Raw genomic sequence first — 25,887 nt, forward strand, 5'->3', positions numbered from 1 at the left:
ATTGATTTTTATTCTTATCTTTAGGCCTTGTTAGCCATTGTTTTTAGTGGCTTTTGTCTAGAAGTGAAAGCATGACCTATTTCTCAGAACACTGAGGACGACTTGCACCGTGTGAGCAACCAATGATGTTACTGTCTGTGGCCATGCCCTCAGTGTGAGGCATGTTCACATGATGGGCTCCCACATGCGTCAGTGTGAAGAATGTGCCTATCGCCTGTTTCATGGGAAAGAGCCTCTACATTCATGTGTCTGTGTGTGTGTGTCTGTGTGTCTGTGTGTGTCTGTGTGTGTGTGTGTCTCTCTCTGTGTGTGTGTGTGTGTGTGTTTTTCTTCCTAATCTCTATTCTCCACTGGCCCCTTTAAACTCCCATTCACACGAATGATGGTGTGAAAAATGCTAATGGCAGTGACGCGCTCACAATGCGCGATGCCTCACTTCAATGGCATTGTGTGTCCCCTAGTGGGTGTCCCCTAATGTCTCGTCTAATGTAAAGAGAAAGAGAGAGAGCACAGAGGGAGCTCTGTGTGTGTTAGCAAGTGTGGAAAGAGGGTTCACGAGCAAGGCCAGCCAGCTCACTGTGTATGCTATAAGCATGGGGTGGGAGAGGTGGTGGTGGTGGTGTGTGTGTGTGTGTGTGTGTGTGTGTGTGTGGGCAGACCAGCAGGGCATGGGTTTGGCATATCGATAGGTCAGGGTCAGGAGGGAACTCCCATCCCGTGTAGATCACGGCTGGTCGCACGTACGCAATTTGATCGGGCCGGCCGAAACCCCAGCCCCCGACTGCAAGCCCCAACTGCTCCGGAATGCCCTAAAAATAACGCCACGCCCTACAGCCCACATCCCACGCTGGGCTCTTCTTTCACTATCTTCATCATGTATCCCGACTGAAACGCGCACTACTCATTGATACCCCAACACAACATGCAAGATGAATGCAGGACACTTAACACCTACATATCCGTATTCTGTTCAAAACCCTCTGCTTAAATTCCTATTTTTATCCTCATATGCTCCCGGTAATGGTTTACAGACGACGTGATGAGGTGTTGATGAAGAGTGACAAAATGGCCACTTCCTCCTCCACTTTCTTCCCTCAGTAAATTCGCTTCTTTGGCAGCCCGGCGCACACGTCTTGTTCCGAGCCCTCGGCGTGCTGTTCACACCTATGACAGGTGCGGCCGGTTGATAATGGCTGCCTGGCCAGCTGCGGCGGAGCTTGTTTGGCCGCAGAGTGACGCCTGCCCCGCCTGCGTCTCCGAGGTGTCCGGGATGTCACTGTGGAGCCTGTTACATTCTCCTGCCTGCCTGACAGAGTTGGCACACTCCGCTCTCGGGATGGAGTGATGGGAGGGTGTGTTTGTGTGTGTCTGTGTCTGTGTGTGTGTGTGTGTGTGTGTGTGTGTAATATATGTTGATGAAATATCGACTGTGACAGCAAGAAGTCCAGCAGTAATTCTCCGAGGGCTGGAGACTCATGAGACGGACGTGGCGCCGCGGTCAGTCTCCCCATGCCGCCCACGCCCCACTCCCAAAATCATCCCCCCCATCCCTTCCCAATACCTTCCCCATCCCTTCCCCATCCCTTCCCCATCCCTTCCCCTCCCCTTCTTTGATGTGAGGCCTCATCTCTCCCCTCACTGTAGAATGAAAACAACAGGACATTCTCAGCATTTTTGTGATGTTTACCATATTGCAACAGAGTATATTTGACTATATATTTCTTGCAATACCAAGTTGTGTTATTAAATATAATGAAAATATGTTACTGGGGCGGTGGAATTTGTAATATCCAGAATTGTCATTTGCAAAACCACATGGTCCAAAGGGAATGTTTAACCACCCCGTACAGTTGGTCCCTCTCACAGATGAGGACTAGATTGTCTCTAGAAGTGCTCTCTCTAGAAGTGTAAGTCTGTTCTTTCCTGTCCCCCATTTCCCGTTCTCTCTCTGTCCTCTTCCTGGAACGGTCTCAGGCAGATGGGCCCTCTCTTTTGGCTGGGATCTGCTCAAGGGCTCTTCCTGTTTGTTTTTCTTGCACGACATGTGCTAGCTCTGGGTGACAAGGCCTTGGAGTCCTGTGCCTTGATATAAGTATACTTATAAGTACAGTACTTATAAGTACAGTATACTTAATGGAATAAAATATATATGGAAAAAGAACTGAATGAAATACCACTGGAAAAGTAAATCATTAATGCTTTTAATAGAGCCAGCGCCGAAAATCGTCAGCGAAGAGAAGCACGGAGTGTGTGAGTGTGACCCCGCTTCCTGTCAGCGTGAGTGCCGCACGCCCCCACAGTCCGCCTGGACAAACTACCGAGGTCACCTAGGGCCACTCGAGGTTAATTATGTGTGGCTAAGTCCCCGGAGACGCTTGAGATGGGTCCCGAGAGAGAGAGCAATTTCCTGTGAAACGGGCCTCAAGGTTCCTCTCGGAGAGCCTGACGGCATGCTCTTCTGTCCGACGGAGACGCGTGCTATTTCAGCAGACGCAGCGTGTAATTATCGGCTGTTGTGGCCGCACTATTTCCAGATTCTGTGTAGGAGTGTCTGTATTGCGTTTCAACATTTAGTGCCAGAAACCTGTCTGTGCTATCATTTACTGTACATGAGATCACTTGACGGCTAGTCCGACATTCTTGCTCAGTAACGTGCCATCTCTTTGATAATGATACACTGGTAGCAACGGCAGTAGTAGAAGTATTATTAGTTATGGAGCAGCTGGAAGAGAATGCGGTTTGTGGTAGTCGAGCTCTGTTTGCAAGGCCCTGTTTGGCAGGGGGGTGTTCTGTGTGCCACGGCTAGCGGCAACTGTGTGTGTGTTCAGTCGTCAGTGCACTGTGGTGGCATTGCACAAAGTGCGCCAGTAATCTGAATCGATAGGCAAGCGTTTATCCAGTGACACATCTCGCATCCACCCCCACCCCCACCTCCCCCCTTTCGACATTTGCTCAGCAGATCAGTCCCGTCGCCCTGACGGCCCCCGAATGCCGGAAACCGTCTCATCCTCCTCCTCCTCTTGCTTCTCACTCGAGACGAGCACTTGCTACCTGTCAGGCCCAGTGTGACAGCTCCGCCTTCTCTGGCTGCGAGTCGCTCGCTCCGTCAGCAGCAGTGGTGGAGGCAGGGGAGAGTTAAAGGCCATCACTCAGGAGTCGCGCTGCCTTAACCTCGGACACCGTGACAAGCCCAGATCTCATCACGGCAGCCCACGACACGAGCCCTTATGATGGACATTTGTAGAGCTGTGTCACTTGCTGTTAAAACTTGTGGGAGTATGTAGATGCAGAGGACAAATATGAGGGGGGGGAAAACTGCCTTTATTTTCAGAGGCACAGAAGAGCTGGAGGTCTTACCTTCTTTTAGGGGAAAACAAAATCAGGAAATTCAATCAGAACACTGCCAGTAATTTATCAAGCTACTTATTTCTGCGTATTATTCCCCACAAGTATATTTGGCGCAAATGAGAGTCAGTGGCTCTCATGTGTTTACACCAAGTGCCAGGCAAGGCTTGGCCATGGTTGACTCATACTGCCACTGTGAGTCAGTGCTTGTTCTTGGTACACACAACACACACAGTTGCCCAGAGCACCGACGCCCTGAGCAGTAATGGAGGGGAGATTCATTTCCCAGAATTCCCTGCTGGCGGGGGGTGAACATCACAGCGCCTGCCGATGGCACGGTGCCAGGCGGGACCTTCACTGTTTAGGAATTTTGACAGCCCGTTTATTCCTTCGTCCATTTGCAGCCCATTTGGACATTTTTGTTTGGCAGAATTTGTTTTTGAATGTTTATGCTTCCTCGTTTTAATTAGTAGGTTAGGCCTAATCAGCTTTGCATGCTGGGAAAAATGTGTGGGTGTGAAGGGGATCGGATGTACCGCTTCTCTCATGTTTATTTCTCTCAGTAATTACCTCAATTAAGTAAGGCGCAATGCAGCCGGAGTCCATCATTCTAAAAAGAGGAATGAACAACCAAAAAGGTGTGACATTTCTGAACATATATGTAGTTCACAGTTAGAATTATTACAGCATATATTTCAGATTTTTTTTTTAGTCTAAAAAGTTTGAGCTAGGTGGGGAGACAGACAGGACGAGTACATTTATTATTGGAACAAGGTGGAACTTTTTTTGTCAGAGCTTTTGGGAAGGTCAGTGCGTAAACTCCGGTGACCTCTAACCAGATCCCAGAGATTAAGAGTTCCAGCGGGCAAGGAGGCAGATGTCTGTTTTATAACAACTCATCTCACTTTTCCCCAGTGCTACCAAAGTCATGATTATGTCACTGATTGGATTATTTGTCAGAAATTATCACAGCACTCTTTTTTTTTTTCTTTTTTTTTTGCTTCAGAGAGCTCAGACTTTAATCCAGAGTGCACTCAGAAAAGCACCAACAGTCTCATGGATCTTTTCTCTCATTATGTTACCTTGGATGGTGGTTTCACACATTTGTGTGTGTGTGTGTGTGTGTGTGTGTGTGTGTGTGTGTGTGTGAGTGTGTGTTTTAGTCAGCCAGATATACATGTTGAAATCCCACAGGAAAGTGTTGCTTGTGATGATGATGAACTCCCACTTCCCCCCTCACGGGGCATGGCTGTGCATCAGCCAAACGCAATGAGAAGGAGTTATTTCCTCATGATCTCTTATCAGTGCTGTTTGATTGCACAGAATCTGCGGTAATTGTGGGATGGAATTTGAACTATACCCTATGAGTCTCGGCGCAGCTAGACATCTGAAAAGAGGATATCGACTCTGTTCGCTACCTCGCGGCAAACATTTTAGGTGATGAATCACATCATGAAACTAATGAATTGAATGCGGTGACAAACTTCCCACCGCGAGTGTCGCTCCTGTCTCATAAAGCAATGTCATTGTGGAAAAAAAAAAATCCCCCTCCAATTCAGTATGGTGGGGGCGGAAGCTCTGTTAATGACAGTGGTAGGAACCAACGCCCTTAAGCAAGCTGTAATAGCTGCACCTGTTGTAGGCCCTCAGCTGTTCACGCTTCCCTGAGTGCACAATGGATCAGTGCGGTCGGCTGCGTGGGTTCACTGAGGTGAATTTGCCGGGTCCGAGTCACATTCCTGCGCAACATTTTCTTTTTTTTGTTTTTGTTATTGTGGAGAAGACACCCCCCCCCCCCCCCAAAAAAAAAAAAGATACAGAAAAGGTATGTATAAATAGCCCTTCTTAAGAGTGTGTCCCTTTTTTTCAACCCTTTTACCAACTCTTTTCTTCTGACAGATGTTTTATTCATAAGGACATGGGCGAATCCATTGAATTTTTTAAACGTGAGGAGGACAGAAGGAAGAGGAACAGCAGCTTGTGACTTGGTCCTCATGCCCACCTGGCACTTTATCTTTGGTGCTTCTGTCATGCGGGCGTGCAGCCTATTTAGGCTTCAAACTAAAGAGACTGTGGCCTAGCGGAAAAGGCTGTGAATGACTCAACAATGATTTGGATTAAAGAGTGTACACGTTAAAAACGGTGATGACATGACATATCTGCATCACTCTCTGTTTAGAAGTAGCCCGCTACTGTAGGTCTAAAGGCATTACGACTCAAGGTCTTGTTCGTTCGCACACCATTGTGTAAATCTTTTTTTTTTCCACACACCCTCCCCTCCACTATCCCTGTCTCCCTCCCTATATTTTTAGTGGTTAAACCATCCGTCGCAGTCGAGTTCCTTCAGGTACTGACAGTTAAAACAAATGGCCGTCAAGGGCGCCGGCGCATTCATCACACGCCGATTCCTTCTGCCAGGCTGAACAAAGCTATCAAGAGTGTCCCTGGCCGCTCTCCAGCAGAATGCAGCTCTCTCTCTCTCTCTCTCTCTCTCTCTCCGCTCGCTGGCTCTCTCAGCTCATCTCGTCGCTCTGCTCTGCTCTGCTCTGCTCGCTCGCTCGTTTTTGAAGGCCTGCGTTTAGCAGCCGAGCACCAGCGTACCGTGACTGACCACAGTGACATAGTGGGCCTGCAGTCGTGGTGGGAGCTCTTCCCCCCACAGGCAGCCTGGCAGGCAGTGTAATTGTGGCTGAGTGATGAGTTCCTCTTCTCACGAGGGCTCATGAAAGAATAATCTCGACTCGCCACTTGACGACGTCACGCCTTTTTCGTTCGCCGTTTGGTGATGAGTATGCAGCGGGGGGCTCCCGACTCCACTGAGCTGAAGAGGAAGAACAACAAGCAAGGGCAATAGGTACAAGCCAGGGCTTCAGTCTGTCTGTGTGCGGTGCTCTCGAGTCCTTCAAGTGTGAAGTTTTTTGGATGCGTGTGTGTTGTGGGGTAGTTGCGTAATGCACAAAGGAATATTTCCTTGAGTGTGAAATTAGGCAAAGATGATGCGCGAGGGCAGCAGCAGACATGGCGTGGGGTTTCATAAGGGTTTGTGGGAAAGAGCTGTGGGGTGCTGCTAAATATAGCACGGAGTGACACTTCAGTGTTTGTGGGTTATGCTTCATTCACCCTGAATGTTTGCGTGTGTGTGTGTGTGTGTTTGTGTGTGTGTGTGTGTGTGTGTGTGTGTGGGAAAGGAGAGGAAATGTGAGTGGGAGAAAATTGTGTTGTTAAAGTATATGTAACCCATGATGATGATGAGAATCTAGTCTGACTGTGCAGAGGGAGGGCCTGTCTCCAACTGTGAGCCTCCTGTGGAGAGGTAGATAGAGAAAGCTTTACCACACACACACACACACACACACACAGGCACACACACACACACACACACGCGCGCTCGCACACACACACACACACACACACACACACACATACACAGCCCTTATTAAAACAGTTTTACCGAGGAGGAAGAGCAGATTGCAGGAGCAGTTAGTCTCTCATATGCACGTAATTGGAAGCCAAGGTCAGATTTATTGTTGACCTTTGTCAAGTCATTGGAAACTAAGCAGCGCAGGCGTTTTACATCCTCATCATTATTTCAAGAGAAAAATAGCCCTCCCCCGTGTTCTTCCCCACATGGTTCATCCCTCCAGGTACAACCGCACGCGTCCTCCACCTCCAGTTGCTACACAACATGCTGCGGTGGAGGGGGGGGTGATTGGTTGAGGCTTGGAGCCCATTGCATGCAGACTACATCACCCATCAAAGACAAAAAAAAAAAAAAAAACTTTTCAGGAGCTGCCCATCAGACACCACAGCATCACCCGAGGATACACTCATAGTTTCAGACACAGCAGCTACGCATCAGACTGTCGTGATGAGCCATACCTCATCCCTGCTACCCATATTAGCTCAGAATGCTCACACAGCTCTAATTGTCCCCTGTCTGTAGAGTGTGTAAGTGTGTGTGTGTGTGTGTGTGTGAATGTGTGTGTAAGTGTGTGTGTGTGTGTGTGTCTTTGGCCTCCTGCTCGTAGCAAAGCACTGTAGCAGAAGGCGATTGGGTGAGAAGAAGCCTAGGGCCGGCCTGCAGCGCGCGGAGTAGCACATCGTCGAATGTCCCTCTATGGTCCGCAGTAGGCCTGTCACATATTCACTTAATGGGCAAGTGGAGTGATTGTGAGGGCTGTCTGCCAGGTCGTCTGCAAGAGGAGCCGGGGGCGGTGGGGGGGGAGGAGCCGAATCAGGGTCCTGTGCCCGGGCACGGTCTGCCTTCCCTCCTGACTCAGTCGGCTTGATGGGAACGTAATCCGTGGGTAATCTTCTCCTCATCTCCCTCATAGTGACCCAAACAGATGTCTTTGCAGCCTCAAAAAAGGTGTCCTCTTTGGCTTGCAAGATGTCCTATTTATTTTTGGAAGTGTGTGTGTGTGTGTGTGTGTGTGTGTGTGTGTGTGTTTGTGTGTGTGTGTGTGTGTGTGTGTGTGTGTGTGTGTGTGTGTGTGTGTGTGTGTGTGTGTGTGTGTGTGTGTGTGTGTGTGTGTGTGTGTGTGTGTGTGTGTGTGTGTGTGTGTGTGTGTGTGTGTGTGTGTGTGTGGGTGGGTGTGTGGTGGGTGGGTGGGTGGGTGTATTTAGGGTGTTAGGATGGTAAATGCTGGCTTGTTGCACCATGCAGATTATATGTAAGATATTGTATTCACAAGATATCGGTTTTACATTAACATTTGCTTTACATTGATTCTTATGTCTGGTTCTTCACCTCAGCGTTCTGACCTCAGTATTGTGTGGTTGGCACCATACTAGACCCATTGGGTGTCGGTGCCAGTGTTTGTGAGGCGTGAACCAGCAGCTGTCACGACACGCAAACTTGCAGCCATAATTAACCGGATGCCATACAACAGGGTAGATCAGATCTCCGTTCGCGTTGATCTATTCCCGATTAATTCCCACTCATGTTGATCCCCGAGGCTTGTTTAGATTTGAGCTCAGCTGGATTGGCAAAAGTCTATGTCAGCCAGTCGTCTGTCCACCGTACCAGTGTAGCAGTGGTTTGTTTTCCGAGGCGCTGGCAATGGACAGTGCCGTTCCCTTTAAAGATAAGATGATGATGGAGAGAGATGGTGACAAACAGCATGTGTTTTTAGCTCTCAGTGGCCTGCTGTCCATAAAAGCCTTGTTAGTGTGTAAAAGCCCAGGCGAAGGTTTTTGCTGAACTCGGCACGGCGCTTGAATATTTTTTAAAGTGCACGCGAACGTCCCGTGCTGAGGAGTGCGCTTTAAGGCGGCACATGTCAACACGGAAGCCGTACATTAATATGCGTGTATATATGTGTGTGTCTGTTTTTTTTAGTGTTTGTGTGTGTCCATCTGTGTGTATGTGTATATGTATGAATGTAGGACAACATTGTATTAGGATTACATAAGACTTGAGCAGCCCCAACACTGAGAATGGACGAGCCCTGGCAGCCCAGTCTGTTTGGACTAGAGGGATGGGGGCGTGAGAGAGAGAGAGGGAGAGAGGGAGAGAGAGAGGAAGAGAGAGAGGAAGAGAGGGGGGAGTGGGGAACGGCAGAAAGAGAGGGAGCGAGGGCGAGAGATGAGCAGACGGCAGACAGTCGTCGCCCAGTGACCGTCGAACATGAAGACGGCGCTGCGGCGAAAGTGGGCGCGTGCCGTGCGAGCGCTCAGGACTCTGCGAAGCGACGTGAGTGCTATTTATAGACTCCCACCACCACCACCACCTCCACCCCCCACCCCCCCAACCACCCCTTCCCCCTCCACCACCACCTCCACCCCCCCCCCACCCCCCCTTAAGCACCCCCCCACCACCACCAACCCCCCTCCTTCACCCAGGCTTCCCTAATCTGTTCCGCCACGACACTTAATTAGATTGCAGGTCGGAGCAGTCGTCAAGGGAGCAACAGCGAAAGAGAGAGAGAGCGAGAGAGAGAGAGAGAGAGAGAGAGAGTGAGTGAGGGATAGACGGTGCGTGAGTGAGCGACGGAGAGAGAGAGGGAGAGAGAGAGAGAGAGGGAGCGATGACTGCGGATGGAGAGAGGGAGCTCGAGCCATGAGCTCGGACTGGCTCCCTTTGGGCTGCTGCATGCGGATGCGGCGGGCTCGGGCTCGGCGATGGAGGCGGCGGAGGTGGGGAGAGGAGGGGAGCGACGGCGGCGGCGGCGGCAGCAGGAGCAGCCGTGGCGGCGGCCGCCGGACGCGCTTCGAGCTGAGCGGCGAGACGGAGGAGCTGAAGAACGGCTTCATCATCCTCTACTCGCCCGGCCAAAACAGCTCCTGCATGCTGCGACTGGTGCGCAAAAAAGAGAGAAGGAGAGAGAGAAAGAGAAAGAGAGAAAGAGAGAGAGGGGGAATCATTAATAACGTTCCTGAGGGAGTTGGAGATGAAAACTCTCTTCTCCTTGTCCTCTCAATCCTTCCACAGAGACTGGAGATGAGCATGATCCCCTGTTGCTCTCTTTCTGTCTCTCTCTCTCTCTCTCTCTCTCTCTCTCGTTCTCACACTCCGACTTTCTCTAGTGTTCTTGTGGTTTCTAGACTTTAGTACAACCCGTGTTTGTGTGTTTGTGTGTTTGCCGGTGTCTGTAACTTTGTGTGTTGTGTCTTGGAAAGTAGGAAGTGGTTTGCCTAGCGATGGCTTGTCATTGCTGTCGGTAGCTAGTTGCTCTCTCTCTCTCTGTGGGGGGTGTTTACGCCAAGCAGATTAGGGCCGTGCCGCCTGTCAAGCCAAGGGATCAGCCAGAACGGATATGTTGCGTTAAGATGGACTTGTTTCCCTGCATTGTCTCCTCACGGATAGTTCAATCAGCAGTCGATTTCAGAAATGTCCTTAGTCATTCGTTCCTCTGTGCGGAATGAACGCTTGGGCATCGATACTATTTTGACGTTGAACTATCGTTATTTGTGTCGATATGATATGTATCGACACAAATAGCGACTGTTCGACATTTAAATAGTATCGCTGCCCAAGTGTTCTTTTATATGTGGTTTCCCAAGTGCTAGTAAGGTTGTCTGTTCACATTGTTGGGCCGACAGGCCTCTCCTCCCCTCCCCTCACATGACGGGATGGCTCATGGTTTTCCAGTCAGCCCAATAAAATGCCCACGCGCACTTCTTTTTTTAAACTCCCTTTGACCCTCAGTGTTGGGCGCAGGATGAGTGGAACGAGGGTGTTTTTTCCCTGCCGCCGCGCGGTGCGAGTGAGCAGGTGTGCTCTCCTTTGTGTGCGGCCCTCAGGTGTGCCGAGGTATGAACACGGCCAAATGCGCAATGCCCTCAACTCGCTTTTGGGAAGCTCGGTGTGTGTGTGTGTGTATGTGTGTGTGTGTGTGAGAGTGTGTGTGTGTGAGAGAGAGAGAGAGAGTGTGTGTGTGTGTGTGTGTCACGGTTATGTAAGATCTGGTGGCTAGCCTCTTCCCCACACTACATGACTCACTATTGATATATGCGTGTATATGTTCAGCCTATACATTCTTTCAGTGGGACTGACTGAATGTGTTTCATTGCCCTCCACGTGCTCCTGGAGGCCTCTCTCCCTCTGTGTGTGTGTGTGTGTGTGTGTGTGTGTGTAAAAGCACATGTTGGCACATGTGCATGTGGTGGCATCGGGGGCAGTGGGCACATGGGTCACTCTGTCATGTGGTTCATGCCTGTCAGCACTGACCGCTTGACTCTGTCTCCCGCTCTGTCTTGTTCATCCAAACCTCTCTCCTGCTCTACAGCTCCCTGTCTCTCTGTGTGAGTATTAGGAAGCTCTCTTCATACTCACTTGTACTGTACCATTCCTGCCCCCCATGTCTTTTTCAACTATCTATCTCTCCTTCTCGCTCTTCCCTCTCTGTCACCCTCTTTCTCTCTCTCTCTCTCTCTCTCTCTCTCTCTCTCTCTCTCTCTCTCTCTCTCTCTCTGTCCCTCAAGCCTTCATCCAGCTACTGGAAAATCCCTGTGCAGTTGGCATGCTCACCAGAGCTGTTAATGCGTTGGCATGAGGCTGCAGCGCCGGGCTCAGTTGAGCTGAGGGACACTGTAAGGGGTCTGTGCGAATATGCGCCCCAGTCGGGGAACGCGGCGCTTGGAGTGGAAGAGATGGTGGTTGTGCTCGGGGGGCTCGGTGGCTCGTCGCGACTTCCGTTTTTTTTAAAGGGGGTCAGGTGGGGCATTGTTGACAGTAGTCTCTTTAGGGGCTTTGTGACAGCCTGTCAGAGCCAGGGCTACACCTGTGTTCTCAGTGTGGACAGCCAGCAGACGGCCTCCTGTTTAAAGTGTGGACGTTGGATGAGCGGTGGCATCATCAGCAGAGAGCAGAGGGATGGAGAGAGTGGAGGGAGAAGGAGGGAGTGCATTCATTCGCAAGTAGCAGGAAGAGAGAGAGAGAGAGCGTGATGGGTAGAGATATGGGAGAGAGCGAGAGAGAAGGCTAAAGAAACTAAGTGTGAGGCAGAGAGGGGGGAGTGAGAGAGAGAGAGCGAGAGAGAGAAAGAGAGAGAGAGAGAGTGTCTGTGAGAGTGAGGGAGCAAGAGAGGAGAAAGATCGAAGTTGGTTTGCTGAGTCGCTGACCTTGTTCCGCAGTGCTGCGAAGTAAGCAAGGCCGACTGGAGTTGAAGTTGGAGGAGCGTAGCAGAGACAGCAGAGAAGAAAGAGAAGGAGAAGAGAGAAGAAAGGAGAGGAGAGGAGAGGACTCAGTAGTGTGTGTGGGTTTTTTTTTTGGATAGTACTCGTGGGACGGCTGAGATGTCTTAAGTACAGTCAACGCAAGGAAGCAACCGCTTAGTGCTAATGGAGATGCTCCTATCTCAGCTGTTACCTTCTGCCTCTCTGTTGGAGTATCATTCATTTTTCAGTATGCCATTGTTTTGAAGCCTGCTTGCGGGTGAGTATGGAGCTATATCTATCTGGATGTATTTGGTGCATATTTTGGGTGTTTTGAGTGTGTGTATTGGAGGGGAAGTGTTTGTGAGCGTGTGCTTCAGAGGTCGATCCGTAAGATGAGATGAGCGGCGTTCAAGTGGAAAAAATCGCCTGATTGCGCACGGAAACGGCTAATGTGGCTAATAGCTAGTGTATTAAGCGCTAGCATGCCTCAGGGAAAGGGAGACGCGTCGGTGGCTCGGCTCCGCTCCGCTGTGGGAAACCCAAGCTGTGGGACTCACCGCACTTTCCATTCCATGGCCGTACGTACACGTTTCCATGCCGTCTGGGAGACGGAACTTCCGCTGACTCCTTGGCTGCCTGCGGGCGGTTGCTTTCTTTTTAATCTGGCGTTAAAGTTTGTCCAAAATCGAAGTTTTTCCTCCCTCCCTCCCTCCTCACTGCTGTCATGTCTCTCTCTCTCTCTCTCTCTCTCCCTCCCTCTCTCTCTCTCTCTCTCCCTCTCTCTCTGTACCGGCCCGCCAGTGCTCTGCTTTCCATATCTCCTTTCTTATTAATTCTCTTGGTCCTGTCCTTATTCGTAGGAGTAAGGACTACCCTGCCTTAAAGGAATGATGAGGGGAGAAAGACCCTCTCACCCTCCACTCAAACACAAAACGAATCCTCAGTTAAACTTGCGCCGTCTGTGTCTATCAGTATCAGTGGTGTTGTAAGGGGTTTCCAGTGCTCAGACTCAGTGCTGTGTGTAGCTCAGTGCTACTATTCCCTGTGCACCCTCTCACTGCTACAGCTGTTGCTGCTGCTGCTGCTGCAGCTACTGCACTGGGCTGGGAGACCCAACACACGCACACCGCACGTCTCTACCCTAATTGTGTGTGCTCTTGTCGGAGACACGGGCAAATATCTGCAGGCAGGATCGCCCAATTAAATTTGCACACCAGCGTGGTAGTGTGTTGCTCTGTGTGTGTGTGTGTGTGTGTGTGTGTGTGTGTGTGTGTGTGTGTGTGTGTCTTTGTCTTTGTATGTGAGAGAGAATGGCAGGAACAGGAGACAGAGAAGAGAGAGGAGAGGAATACAGACTAGCGCTGCTCTTGAAACAACGAACGGGGGGGGTGGGGGGGGGATCATTTGAGGCAGTTGTAAAGTGCTTTCTTGTCAAGTGTCATCAGCCTGTAGACTGCACCCAGATAGCTCCTGGGCGACATCAGAAGAGCTGATTGATATTCTGTCTGCCGCTGATACCCTGTTATCTGTTAGCTGTATCCAGTCCCTCTTGCAAGTGATGCAGTGGTCACTAATGATCCAGGCGGCTGACAGAGACTGAAATATGAACATGGCGTGCTTAGATGAGAAGTTAATTATATGACAGTTCCGCAAGTCTGAGTCTCTTTGATGTTGTGTTGTACCACAAATATTATGTAATGGTTGTAAGGGTGTCATTTTAGGGGTTTCCAGAAAGTGACGCTTGTAGAGATACAAGGCTTCAGATAGTGATGATGGGGGCGCCTCTCAAAGGAGAGAAAGCTGGTGGTTCTACAGTCAGCCTTGGATTGATTAAAGCTCTGTGTAGATAAGATAGTCGGATAAATACTGGTCCTCTTACTGGGGGGGGGGGGTGGCCGCTGTGTGTCCTTTGGTAGGGATCCAGACAACATCTGTCTCTCTCGTCTCATGAGGGATGTTACAGTCTCCATGGTTGCCTTTTCTGGTCTCATTCCATTGGCATTATGACAGAACCGAGGGTCAGCCACTACCTCCGGCACACAGACCCAGTCCCTTCCCCTCCCCTACGCCTTCGAATTCCGTCATGGAGTGACCCTCTGTGGAGTTACACTTGTGACAGTGAAGGACACTCCTAATCGGGGGGGTATAAATACACCTGCAAACTTTTGGAGGCCCTTGACCTTTGTCTGACAGAAACACGACCTTGATGTCATCATGGTTTCCAATTGGCAATTTGCGGCCTCGGATGGAGAGGAAAGTGGGGACCTCCGGGTCAGGCTGCAGTACGGACTCTAAAGAAGCGTTGGGCATCCTGAGAGTGGAGCCAGCGTTGCTGCAGACCTGCCAATCAATGGTCGCATAACCCGCTCCCACCTCCACCTCCCCCTGGTTGGTCTGGACACTGGAATGCCTGTTAATGGGTTGGGTCTGTGTGGGGAGGATGTTGAATGGAATAGGCCTTTAAAGCAACATGATGTAGTTATTTTATCTTGAAAAAAACTCATTTTGATTCCACAATGACTTACAATTAAGAGAATGGGGTCTCTGACATCATCCATATGCATCCAGAACACCTGGTATGACACTGGTGCTGTGTCTGAAACATCAGTACACACGCTGGGCAGTGTGCATTTTCCGGAAGTTACGTCAGAATAGACTGTCCGAAAGTCAAGCGCTCTCACTAGTTGGGTACTTCGTTTGGCGTGATTTCCAAGCGTGCATCGATGCATCTTTTTTGCCCTCAGATATCCTGTAATCCATTGCGCAGCGCAGGTCAAGTTCCACACGTCATGCAAATCGTCAACACACCCCCCTCCCTGAGTCAGGTGACGCCAACTAGTTAGTGCTGTCCAAATGTAGGTAGGGACGCATACTGAGGAGCAAGCTAACTAAGACGCTACTGGAAAGAAGGTACTATCCAGCGTGCACGCTTGACTTCTGGACACAGTCTGTGTGTGCCCCTTTTCATCAGATTTAGATGAATGAAATACCCCTAATGACAAAGGGAGGATTTTATACCTTTTGGTATGTTACTTGTAAACTGGGGGTCTCTCTCTTTCAACCCTGGGCATTAGGGTCACTCACGCCCCACCAGACCAGGGACAGCTCCAAAACTCTTGGCCTACATAGCGTGTTCTGTCCCTCCTACCCTTAATCCTGCTCCCGTCTTGGCGGGTGCTTCACTAATGCCTCAGAAATGGCACCCACCTGGGCCTCCAACAAGCTAACAGGACAAACCTGTCTGAGACCAAGGGGACACAACCTCGATCCTCCCTCCACATTTCTGCAGCACTACTATTACTTGAATACTGTTGTTTAGCGGGGGTTAAAAACCTGTATGTCCGCATCAGGAATGCACCATGTTGCATGACAGTGAACAATGCTATATTCTGGAAGGAAGTTTGCTTTCCTCTTGAGTAAATCTTAAAATGAAAAGATGCGCTGAAAAACACCAACCAATGCCATGTTTACTATCTTGTCGGAAGTCAGATTTATCATACATTATGTAGTGGGCGTATTGTTTGCTTGAGTCCTCAGTGTTCTTTGTGAATGTCTGTTGTTCTCCACCCTCTGTATAAAAAAAGACAAACACAATAAGGATGGCACGCTCTCTGTGCACTGATGCACTAAGTAAACAGGGTCCTGTCACCCCCCCCCGCCCCTCTGTTTGCCTGCTGTCTCTAGTCAGAGACCAGTGTGGATGCATGCGAGTGCTCCCCTCCGAACTCCTCCACTCACACGTGCTCCATCTCCCCTCTTCTCTCCTCACAGACCTCAGGAATGGAGGAGACAGTTTGGGAGCAGTTCACTGTGACGCTACAGAGGGTAAGTGCATTTGTATTTTTTTTATCTTTGGATCTTTCTCTCTCTTTCTCTTTCTCTCCCTCTTTCTCGTTCTCTCTCTTTCTCTTTCTGTTTTTCTTTCTCTTTCCCTCTCTCTCTAGCTTTTGTATCTTTAGCTTATCGTTCCCTCCCCATACATTTCTCTCTTTCTATCCTTCTCTCTCTCTCCACCTCACCCCACTCTCTCTTTTTTCTTTGTTCTTCCTGTTTTCCCTTTATCCCTTTGTCCCTGTGACTTGTTTTTGTAGTTCATGCCTCAGCACCTCACAGAAAAGGTCTGACTGGATGCTTCACCTCCCTCACAGACCTCTGGAGATGAGAGTTGATGCTCAGGTGGCGAGAAGCGCTATCTCTCTCTTCCTCTCTTTCTCTCTCCCTCTCTCCCTCTCTGTCTTTCTCTATTCCTCTCTCCTTCTCTCTCCCTGTCTCTCTTCCTCTCTCTCCCTCTCCCTCTCTCCCTCCCTCTTTCTCTCTCCCTCCCTCCCTCTGTACTTCCCTCCCTCTCTCTTTCTCCCTTTATCTCTCCCTCTCTCTCTCTCTCTCTCCTTCTGTCATCCCCCCCCCACCCTCCCACCGCTGGCCTTTGAATGGCCTGTTTGGCCGCCCGTGTCCGTGGCGGAGGCTGCCGTGTTGTGTGGAGAGCGGGTCCAGGGGAGGCGCTGTGAAATATCACTGTTTTAACAGTCGCCGGAGTTGGGTAATGTTTATGGGGCCGCCAGCGCTGGTTGCCAGGGGCCAGTTTGCGCTCGCTGTAAAGGTTGCCTGAATAACAGAGGGCCCGATGGAGATTGATGGCCTGGATGCCAAGGGCGAGATGTGCCGTGCCTGCCGTTCAGTTCGTTAGTGTTGCTCAATGCCGCATTCCCTGCCCCCCCCCCCCCCTTCCTTACCATGTTTATCTATCTGTCTATGCCGCGATAAAACTCAGAACCGCTTTGTTGGCCCGACTATACACGATTCACCACTGCCAGAGCAGCAGATTTTTTTTTTTCTGTGGACCTGTTAGGTGAATAAATGGGAGAAATTTAGCATATTCCAGTACAATGGGCGAGAGGAAAATCAAAAGTGAGGCCAGTAAGGATACAGAGGCCAAAGGGGGCTCGCTGAGGCTTTGGCAGGAGGCTGCGCATTGTGTTGCCAGAAAACAGCCACTCCTCCAGCGCTCCCCGGAGGTCTGAGAGCCTCCCCGCTCTCTTGGTTTACAGGAACACTGGGAGGATCCCTCCTATTTTCACTGCACATATTTTTCTGTAATCAGTTTGTTTTTTTATTCTCGCAGTGCTTCAGGGCATCTGCTCTGTTGCTTGTCAGTGTTGAAGCTCAGCCAATCCTCCGCGCGTTGCCAGATCTGTGAGTTACTGAGGAATTCCTGAGATCGGGGCGGTTCCTGTGAAATCTGTGCTTCTTCAAGGTGGCTCTTGGAATTCTTTTTGGTTGTTTTTGACCTGTCTCACTGGTCGTCCTTACATCTCTAGACTCTCTCTCTCTCACACACACACACACACACACACACACACACACACACACACACACACACACACACACACACAGACCGGCCTTTTCATCACTGTGCTGATCTGGTCAACTTCTAAGCTTCTTATTGTTGTAAGCCACCAGAAGACCACGGGGCCAACCTCCACTGTTCCCCTCCATGTCGTGTTTAACCCCACGCTGCTCCACGCTGCGCTACACGTCCCCAATCCGTCACTCGTCTCCAGATAAGCACTCCACTCCAGAGCCACTCTCTCTTTCCCTCCCTCCCTCTCTCTCCTTCTCTCTCTCTTTCCCTCCCTCTCTCTCTCCCTCTCTCTCTCTCCCTCCCTCCCTCCCTCCCTCTCCTTTCCCAGCAGCGGTAGCCGTGGTGATGAGTGTGAGGCCCGAGGGCCGTTCGTCCTGGTCCCACGGGCCCCCGCTGTCCTCCTTAAACAGCCGCCGATAAGCATCTGATGGAACACGGAGGCGTAATGTGCTGTGCTGGGCCACAGGCATTTTTGGCTTCCGCGTCTCCTCGTGCAACAGGAAGGCCGCAGTTTACACAGAGACGGGCGCTCCTATGATCCTCCTTTTTTTAACTTTTTTTTTTTTTTTTTTAATTCGACTGCTTATCAGAGAGATGGATGCTCAGGCCCCCCTGTTTGTTTGTGACAAACGGTCAGCCCTGTGCTGACCGCCCAGATGGAGGGACGAGATAACGAGGGAGTGGGCAGCACGGGGTGTCATGCTCAGATTGGGTTTAGAGGTGGTGGAGGAGGTGGAGGTGGTGGTGGAGGTGGCGGTGGAGGGTGATGGTGTCTGCCGCGCGTTCATCTCCTCTCACAGCTGCCACTTATGTAGTCCACCCGCGCGGTGTCATTTTTCTGTGTCAATAACAAGCCCGCTGCAACCTTGGAAGGCGATGTCCGTAGCCACCCAGCGCCTGTGTGTGTGTGTGTGTGTGTGTGTTTGTGTGTGTGTTCCCGCCTGTCTGCGGTGGTCTCTGTCATGTCAAGTGTTTATTTATTTATTTGTTTGTTTATTTATTTATTTAGCTTTTTTTTTTTTCTCCAAGAAATTATGCATCAGTCTAGCCACTGGTGAAACATCATGTGTCTTCATCTGCATGGAGGTTCCCCACACTCACTCTCATGGTGACATCCTGTTTAGTCAGTCCACCCCAAGGCTGACCTACACATGCATACACACACGCACACATGCATACACACACACACACACACACGCGCGCGCGCACACACACACACACACACACACACAAACACTCTTACTCTCTTCCTCCCTTTCTCTCTCTTCCTCTCTATTAAGAAATGAGTCACGTCCAGCTGAGAGGTGTTTGGCGGTGGATGTAATCTGGTTGGGGGGGGGGGGGGGGGGGGGGCGAGGGGAGGGGGGAGGAGGAGGAAGAGGGGAGGGGGAGGAGGAAGAGGAGGTGTGGGTCTCTGAGGTCTCCTGAAGGCCTCTGCACTTCACCTGTGCATTGTGATGTATGAGTCTATCATGAGAAAACACATTAGCAGACCCCTGGCAAAGAGAGCAATTCCTTTCTCACTCCGTTTCTCTCATTTTACTCGCTATACCCCTCTCTCCCCGTTCCCTGCACTTCCCCTCTGTCACTCTCTTTCTATCGCTCTATTCCTTCTCTCCATCCCCCCTTCTCACATCTCACTCATTCCCCCACGTTTTAATGAAATCACTTTATTCTCCGTTTCTCACTCCCTGATGTCGCTCTTTCTTTATCCATTCATTTCCACTCTTTCAATAGATCACTCTTTTCCTCTCTCATCATGCACCTTTCCCCCTCTGCTCTCTCTGCCTCTCATTTTCTCTCCCTCGCTCTCTTTCTCTGTCTCTCTTATTCATCCTCCCTCTCTCTTTTTCTCCTCTCTCTCTTTCACTCACTCACTCTCACTCTCTCTCTGTCTCTCTTTCACTCACTCTCTCTCTCTCTCTCTCTCCCTCTCTCTCTCTCACTATCATGTTACTTGTTTGCCATCCAGGACTCCAAGATGGGCTTTGGGATTGCAGTGTCTGGGGGCAGAGACAACCCAAACGCAGACAGCGGGGAGACGTCCATCATCGTGTCTGATGTCCTGCAGGGGGGTCCAGCCGACGGCATGCTCTAGTACGTCATGGCCTTGTCCACCTTCCACTTCTGGACTTTGCCAACCGACACACTCTGGCTCGCTAGCAGAGACAGTATTTCCTATTTGCCACATGCTAAATTCATTAAAGCATTTCATGCTAATATTTCTATATATTGCTAATATACACTGGTATTGCCTATACCTCTTTTGTTGAATGTTGCATTAAGTTAAAGGGTCCGTATGAAAGCAAGTGTAATGAATTTTCCTTTTTCTGTCTTTTCTCTTTTGTTGTTGACAGTGAGAACGACCGTGTGGTTCAGGTCAATGCCATCCCCATGGATAACGTGCCTCATTCCTTTGCTGTGCAGCAACTCAGAAAATGTGGGAAAGTGGCCAAGATTGTGAGTATTGTTCTTGTTTGGCCAGAAGGGAGGGAGACCTCTCTGCTCTCTCCTGCACTGTTTTGACAGTCTTAAACATTGTTGTTATAACCTATGCAGAAGAATGCCTTTAGGACATTTTTTGAAAATAGCGTTTTAATTAAATTTAGCACTGTTGATTACATCATTATGAATGGCAATGTTTGATACCTTGTGTAGACATTGGTGTGTTTTTAACGATCTTGTGGGGAACTTCCTTGTTACTTACTGTACACTGTAGTAATGACAAACAAATCTTCTTTGCTGTTGCTGGCAGTCTTCCGGGGGTCACAAAATATATTCACGTCAAAGTTAGTTTGCACAGATGTTTATATCACCCTACTGTAGCTCCTTCATATTCAGTAGTAATTGCAGTTGTCAGGCGATATCCTGTTGGAGATGTATTGGCCGTCTCCCCATGCGTAGAAATCAGGCCTGCTGCCCCGCCGGGCCCCGTGCTCCTGCTCCTGCTGCAGCTCAGCTCAGGCCTGCGGAGATTAAAAGATGCCCCCGGGCCTTTAATCTCTGCTCCGTGTAATGTTACGTGAAGGTTACCCCACTGAACCATGGCATGAGCCGCAGATATCCGCTGCGGATCAGGTGCTAGTTTTAATCCACATGTCTCTTCCCCCTCTCTCTCTGTCTCTCTCTCTTTCACTACTTTCTCTCTCTCTTTCTCACTCTCTCTCTCTCTTTCACTACTCTCTCTCTTTCACTACTTTCTCTCTCTTCTTACTCTCTCTCTCTCTTTCACTACTTTCTCTCTCTTCTTACTCTCTCTCTCTCTTTCACTACTCTCTCTCTTTCACTACTTTCTCTCTTTCACTACTTTCTCTACTTACTCTCTCTCTCTCTCACTACTCTCTCTCTTTCTTTCTCACTCTCTCTCTCTTTCTTTCTCTCTTTCTTTCACTACTTCATTCCCTCTCTATCACTCTCTCTTCCCCTTCTCCCCGCCCCCAGACGGTGAAGAGACCCCGCAAAGTCTCCGTCCACCCCCTGAAGCGCCCTCCATCCCCAGGGCAGGACAGCCGCATCTACAACAGCTCCGGCTACTACGACGACGGCCGCAGCATCCACAGCACCGGCGACAACGACCCCGGCTGGCAGGGCGGGAGGAGCAACAACGGCGGCCTGGGCTACCCCCAGCGCGACCACAGCCTGGAGAAGAGCCGCACCGGCGGCGGCGGCGGCTACCTGGAGCCCGATTACGATCGCGGGTACCGGCGCGAGCCCAGCAGGGGGCGCAGCGCTGAACGCTCGCCCAGCCCCACCGACCGCGGTTACCGGCGGGACGGCAGCCGGGGACGGGCCGTCGAGAGGGGCCACAGCCCGGAGCCGCGCTACCAGCGGGAGCGCAGCCGAGGCCGAGGCAGCCCCGGAGGTGGAGGCGGAGGAGGAGGAGGAGGAGGAGGAGGAGGAACGCTGGGCTACGACACGCGCCGGTACGAGCCGCGGGACGAGAAGGTGACGCGCAGCCAGAGCAGGGACCGCCTCCACGAGCCCTCGCCGGCCCTCAGCCGCCGGAACCAGCTGGAGCCGCTGGACAAGCCCGTCAACGTTCTGCTGGTCAAGAACCGCCCCGATGAAGGTAAGCGCAGAACCACACTCATGTGCTACGTCTAATTGATTTGCTCTAAAACTTAAGCGATTTCCCTCCATCAAAGCATGTTCATATCCGTATCTACATACTGTAGATACAATCTCTATCCTGATTACACTCCGAAATGACCTACACACATCCCATGACCTAGGTCTAAACGCTCCAATAATTCCTTTCTTCCTCCATGCATGCAGAATTTAGCTGAACACCATCCAGAAGCGTGTTTGTAGCATTGATGGTCATGGATAATAAGTGCTGATTTCTTGTCGTTTTTTTTATCCGTGAAATGGTCCTAAGGCCCTGAAGAACCATGGTGGGAGTTATTTTCACGTTCCCTTGCAATAGAGTACTATGAGAGGCATAATCATAATAGGGTAATATGAAAAGAGAATAGTGTAGACATAACTACAGCAATTAAAAAAGTGTAAACTACATCTACATCTAAGGACAGCAGAGTTCCTCAGGCATAGAAAAAGCCATATTGCCTTCTCTTTGTGCTCGAGTCTTTGTTAAAAATGGTTTATCTCACACAGTTTCTTCCAGCTGTTGCCTTTGCGTGCGAAAGGGGTCTATGGGGCTTTGTAGAGCACATCGTCTTTGCCAAAAGGGCGAGAAATAAGACCCTGAAGACACCGGACCACACAGCCTGTGTCTGGGTGTTGAACGAGTCTGAACTTGTTCCTGATGACATGTTGTGGGAAGGCCCTCCCACGGTGCTCTCCAGAGGGTTGTGTAATATGGCCGCTCCTTGGTCCGTGCGGAACGTCAACCTGCTCATTTGGAAAACAAACCCAGGAGGCCATCCTTAAAAGTTATGCGTAGCCCTGGAATTGGGTGCAGCTAATGATAGACATAAAGGACTTCATTTGAGCCTTGCAAATGTGCATCTTGAGATGCTTATTATGGGGTTTGAAATGATGGGCAGGATATTAGAGGAGAGTGTGCTCTTGCTTTCACAGATAGCAGCTTGCGCTCAGAAGTGGCTCTAGCTATGCTCTTGCTGGATCAGTTTCAGAGTCGGGGTCAAACTGCTGTCAGTTGGTCAGTTGAACCCAAGGTCTCTTGTTTGGCTCTGAAGAGTTATTCACACTTTGGAGGTTCTCTCGTTTTTTTCCTACTCTCCATTTGTCCGCACCCCCTCTCTTCTTCTCACCTCTCTCAACACCACGGTATTTTTGATCATAGGAACAAAATGGTTTCTTAATCAGATTGAGCGTTGGCGTCTCGAGCCAAGACGTTGCACAGTGTTGAGCCTCCTCTCACGGTCTGGTCACCGCACAGTATCTCCTGGCAGACCTCGTCGTAATCACATTGGGATCAAAGTGGTCAAAGTCACCCGCACACATGAAATCAAGGGCCAGAGGGAAGACACCAGGGGTGCCTCTCAACCTCTCTCCTCGGTCCTCGATGCTCGGTCCTTCAGGCCCGTTCCCACTGATCTATATCTAACACTGGATAGACTAGCCCGTTGTTGCCGCCCCATAATTTTTTATCTAGATAAAGACGAATGAGAGGCACCCCAGATGTCAGGAGGACATACAGCACACTTCATTTCCGCAGGAGGGGTCATTTATTTTCCTGAGTTGCTCTTTGAACACTCCTCAGCTTTGTCAATGCAGTAATTCTATTTTATTTGATGCATGAAAAACCTAACATCCCACATTCACCACCAGGAGAGATCTATTCAGTGTGTAATCCCCTCACTACAAAAAAAAGTGGTCGTCGGTGTGGTTGGTTAGTCGATTGTGCTCTCTGATTGGCACAGCTGGGTCAATAGTTGGTGGAACGTGGTCCTGAAATGCCCTGGCCTGAGGCGCGCTTGGAAACCGTTAGCTTTGGGTCAAGGGCACTGTGGTAGGGGACAGTGGCGTGCCAGCAGCCCTGTTGACTCACCAGTCTCTGTGGTCTCTCTCTCTCCCTCTGTATTTCTCTCTCTATTCTTCTCATCTCTCCCTCCCTCTGTCTCCCTCTCTTCCTCTGCATCTCTCTCTCTCCTTTTGTATTTCTCTCTGTGTCTCTCCCTCTGTATTTCTCTCTCTCTCTCTCTCTCTCTCTCTCTCTGGCAGAGTATGGCCTCCGCCTGGGCAGCCAGATCTTCATCAAGGAGATGACCAGCACAGGACTGGCTTCACGCGACGGGAACCTGCAGGAGGGAGACATCATCCTCAAGGTGCTGCTCTTTGGCCTGGTCATCTATGAGAAACTATAGAGAGTCTATGACCTGCTGTGTATGAATGCTCAGAATATTGATGGTCCACAGAGTATTTGAGCCTGGAAGCAAAACCAGTGATACATTTAAATCAGATCACTGCATGTGCAAAAATGGATAATCACACCACACTTCTGGTAACTGCTGCAGGGAGAGGACCGGTCGGATTTCTGGAGCACACCGATGTTTGGGTTGCTTATTTTTTTATGTTAGAACAGTCCAGCAAATGGCTGAAAATGACAAATTTGACTATTTCATGGAAATTATATGTTAATTTTTAATTTGATACCAGCAATATGTTTTTAAAGAAGTTGGGACGGGGATAACAAAATGCTATAGAGTTGCTCTCTAGCAAATGCTCTGTTTGCATACAAAAAGGTCCCAAAGCTGCCATCTTTGCCCACATAAGGAGATCCGAGTAACATCTTTGCCCATATAAGGAGATTCGGATCTCCTTATATGGGCAAAGATGGCAGCCTAGGGTCCTTCTTGAAAGCAGACTTCAGATGTCTGTTGGTGTTCGTTGAAAGAAAGTCTTGCACAGCTGTAAACTAGCCTGCATAGTCAGTGGCCTTTGACTCGTCCAGCTGGCCCCTAAATTCCGTGTCCTCCTCCTCCTCGCTCCCCTCTCTGCAGATTAACGGAACCGTCACAGAGAACTTGTCGCTGAACGACGCAGGGAAGCTGATCGAGAAGTCGCGCGGCAAGCTGGAGCTGGTGGTGCAGCGCGACCGCAGTCAGATCCTCATCCGCATGCCGGCGCTGGTGGACAGCGACTCCGAGCCGGATGGTGAGTACGACTGATGGGGACCCTGTCTGCTCCCACCCAACCCCACCCACCCCACTCCACCACCATTCCTCCACCCCCAAAAAAACCACCCACCCCAACCACCCACCAGCCAGGCATCCTCCCCACCTGCCCGTGCCTTAACCCCAGGGCTGTCTCAAATGTCAGGACTGCAGCCGATCAGGCCATCACCCACCCCTGAGCCGCCGAGGCAGGCTCCCCCTATCCCTGGATGTTTGCGCTCAAGCATGAGACTGCTAATCACAAGCCAATGGAAGTACCAATTGGCTGGGATCAATGACATTAACAGAGTGTGCATATCTATGCTAGGATTAAGCTCGGAACTAATTGCTCTCAGTCACGTGCAGTGTGTCAATTATTTTTTGTGTGGCTGGAATGATGAAACATCAAATTTTATAATGGTGTTATTAATTATGTCATACTCTTGGTGGCATTGTCCAATGGCATTATTCCAACTCCTTTCAAACACCCTGAGGTTTATGTTACAACACTGTTGAAATCAGTACAAAAACAGTAGATGATCAAACTAGGATAACACCTCTCTGTTAGCTAATACCTCAACATGGAATAACAGTACATTACTTGTCTTATGACTGTAATGGAGAGAGCAATTCATTCGTACCTACGAGAAATCCTATTTCTGTGTTCTTTTTTACAGATAATATGTCATACTTTTAGCTGAAGGACTGCTGAGACGCAACAAAAAGTTTGGTTGCCCCCTAATCTTTATATATATATTATATAAAAATGACAGTGCCACAACAGTTGTAAAACATTTTGCACCTCTATTTTCCTAACGTCTAATTATCAATACTCCTCTCACTAAATAAACAAAACATTTTATGCACTTCTTTCTGTATTGTGTGATTTATTTAATCAGGTTGAATAATGCCAATGGAACAAAACTAGTTTGAAGAGTTAGATGAGTAGTATCCTATACATTATGCTATTCAGATACACATTATGACAGAATGTACTAACATGTACCACTTTCATAAACCAATTGTTGTACCCATATCTTGACCACATTAATTTGATTATGTTCCCAGAAGCATTAAGTCTTATGTTTGTGTGACTTCAAGCTTGGTAGTCCACTTAAGTTATTGTGTGATTTTATTCTCAAACTATAGCCAATCCAAAAAAAAGGGAACTGATCTTTTAATTCCAAATGCAGAGAATTCAATGAAAATCCCTGGTTTTAAGTAGGTAAGCTCTGTGAATCTTTGCGCTAACATACTAATGCATTGTACCACACACCATGCTTTCCGTTATAGAAAAAAAAGCAGTGAATACTGTATGTTTTTTTCTCTCTCTTTTTTAAAGCCACTCATTTAGTCCCAACATACAGTTGATGCTTTTGTCTTGCTCTAAGTCCCACATAGATTTCCATCCACTCATCCTCTCTTTATGGTATTAATGCATGCTGTTGACATCCTGTCAGCAGCTCAGCCACCCTTATTTATACCCACACAGCCCACGCT

At 49.6% G+C, this 25,887-nt stretch overlaps 1 protein-coding gene across 8 annotated transcripts in view; it reads left to right on the forward strand.

The window, feature by feature from the left end:
* Positions 1-25,887, forward strand: part of LOC134089066 (tight junction protein ZO-2-like) — an 87,253-nt gene that overhangs the window by 35,499 nt on the left and 25,867 nt on the right. For all 8 annotated transcript variants that reach the window (XM_062543361.1, XM_062543363.1, XM_062543358.1 and 5 more), the window contains 6 exons: positions 15,718-15,771; positions 19,281-19,405; positions 19,666-19,768; positions 20,750-21,377; positions 23,456-23,559; positions 24,235-24,388. In XM_062543361.1, the coding sequence (XP_062399345.1) occupies positions 15,727-15,771; positions 19,281-19,405; positions 19,666-19,768; positions 20,750-21,377; positions 23,456-23,559; positions 24,235-24,388 (1,159 nt within the window). In that variant the 5' untranslated portion in view covers positions 15,718-15,726. The remainder of the gene's footprint in view (positions 1-15,717; positions 15,772-19,280; positions 19,406-19,665; positions 19,769-20,749; positions 21,378-23,455; positions 23,560-24,234; positions 24,389-25,887) is intronic.

This window comes from Sardina pilchardus, chromosome 8, assembly GCF_963854185.1.
Source record: "Sardina pilchardus chromosome 8, fSarPil1.1, whole genome shotgun sequence".
Taxonomy (NCBI): Eukaryota; Metazoa; Chordata; class Actinopteri; order Clupeiformes; family Clupeidae; genus Sardina; species Sardina pilchardus.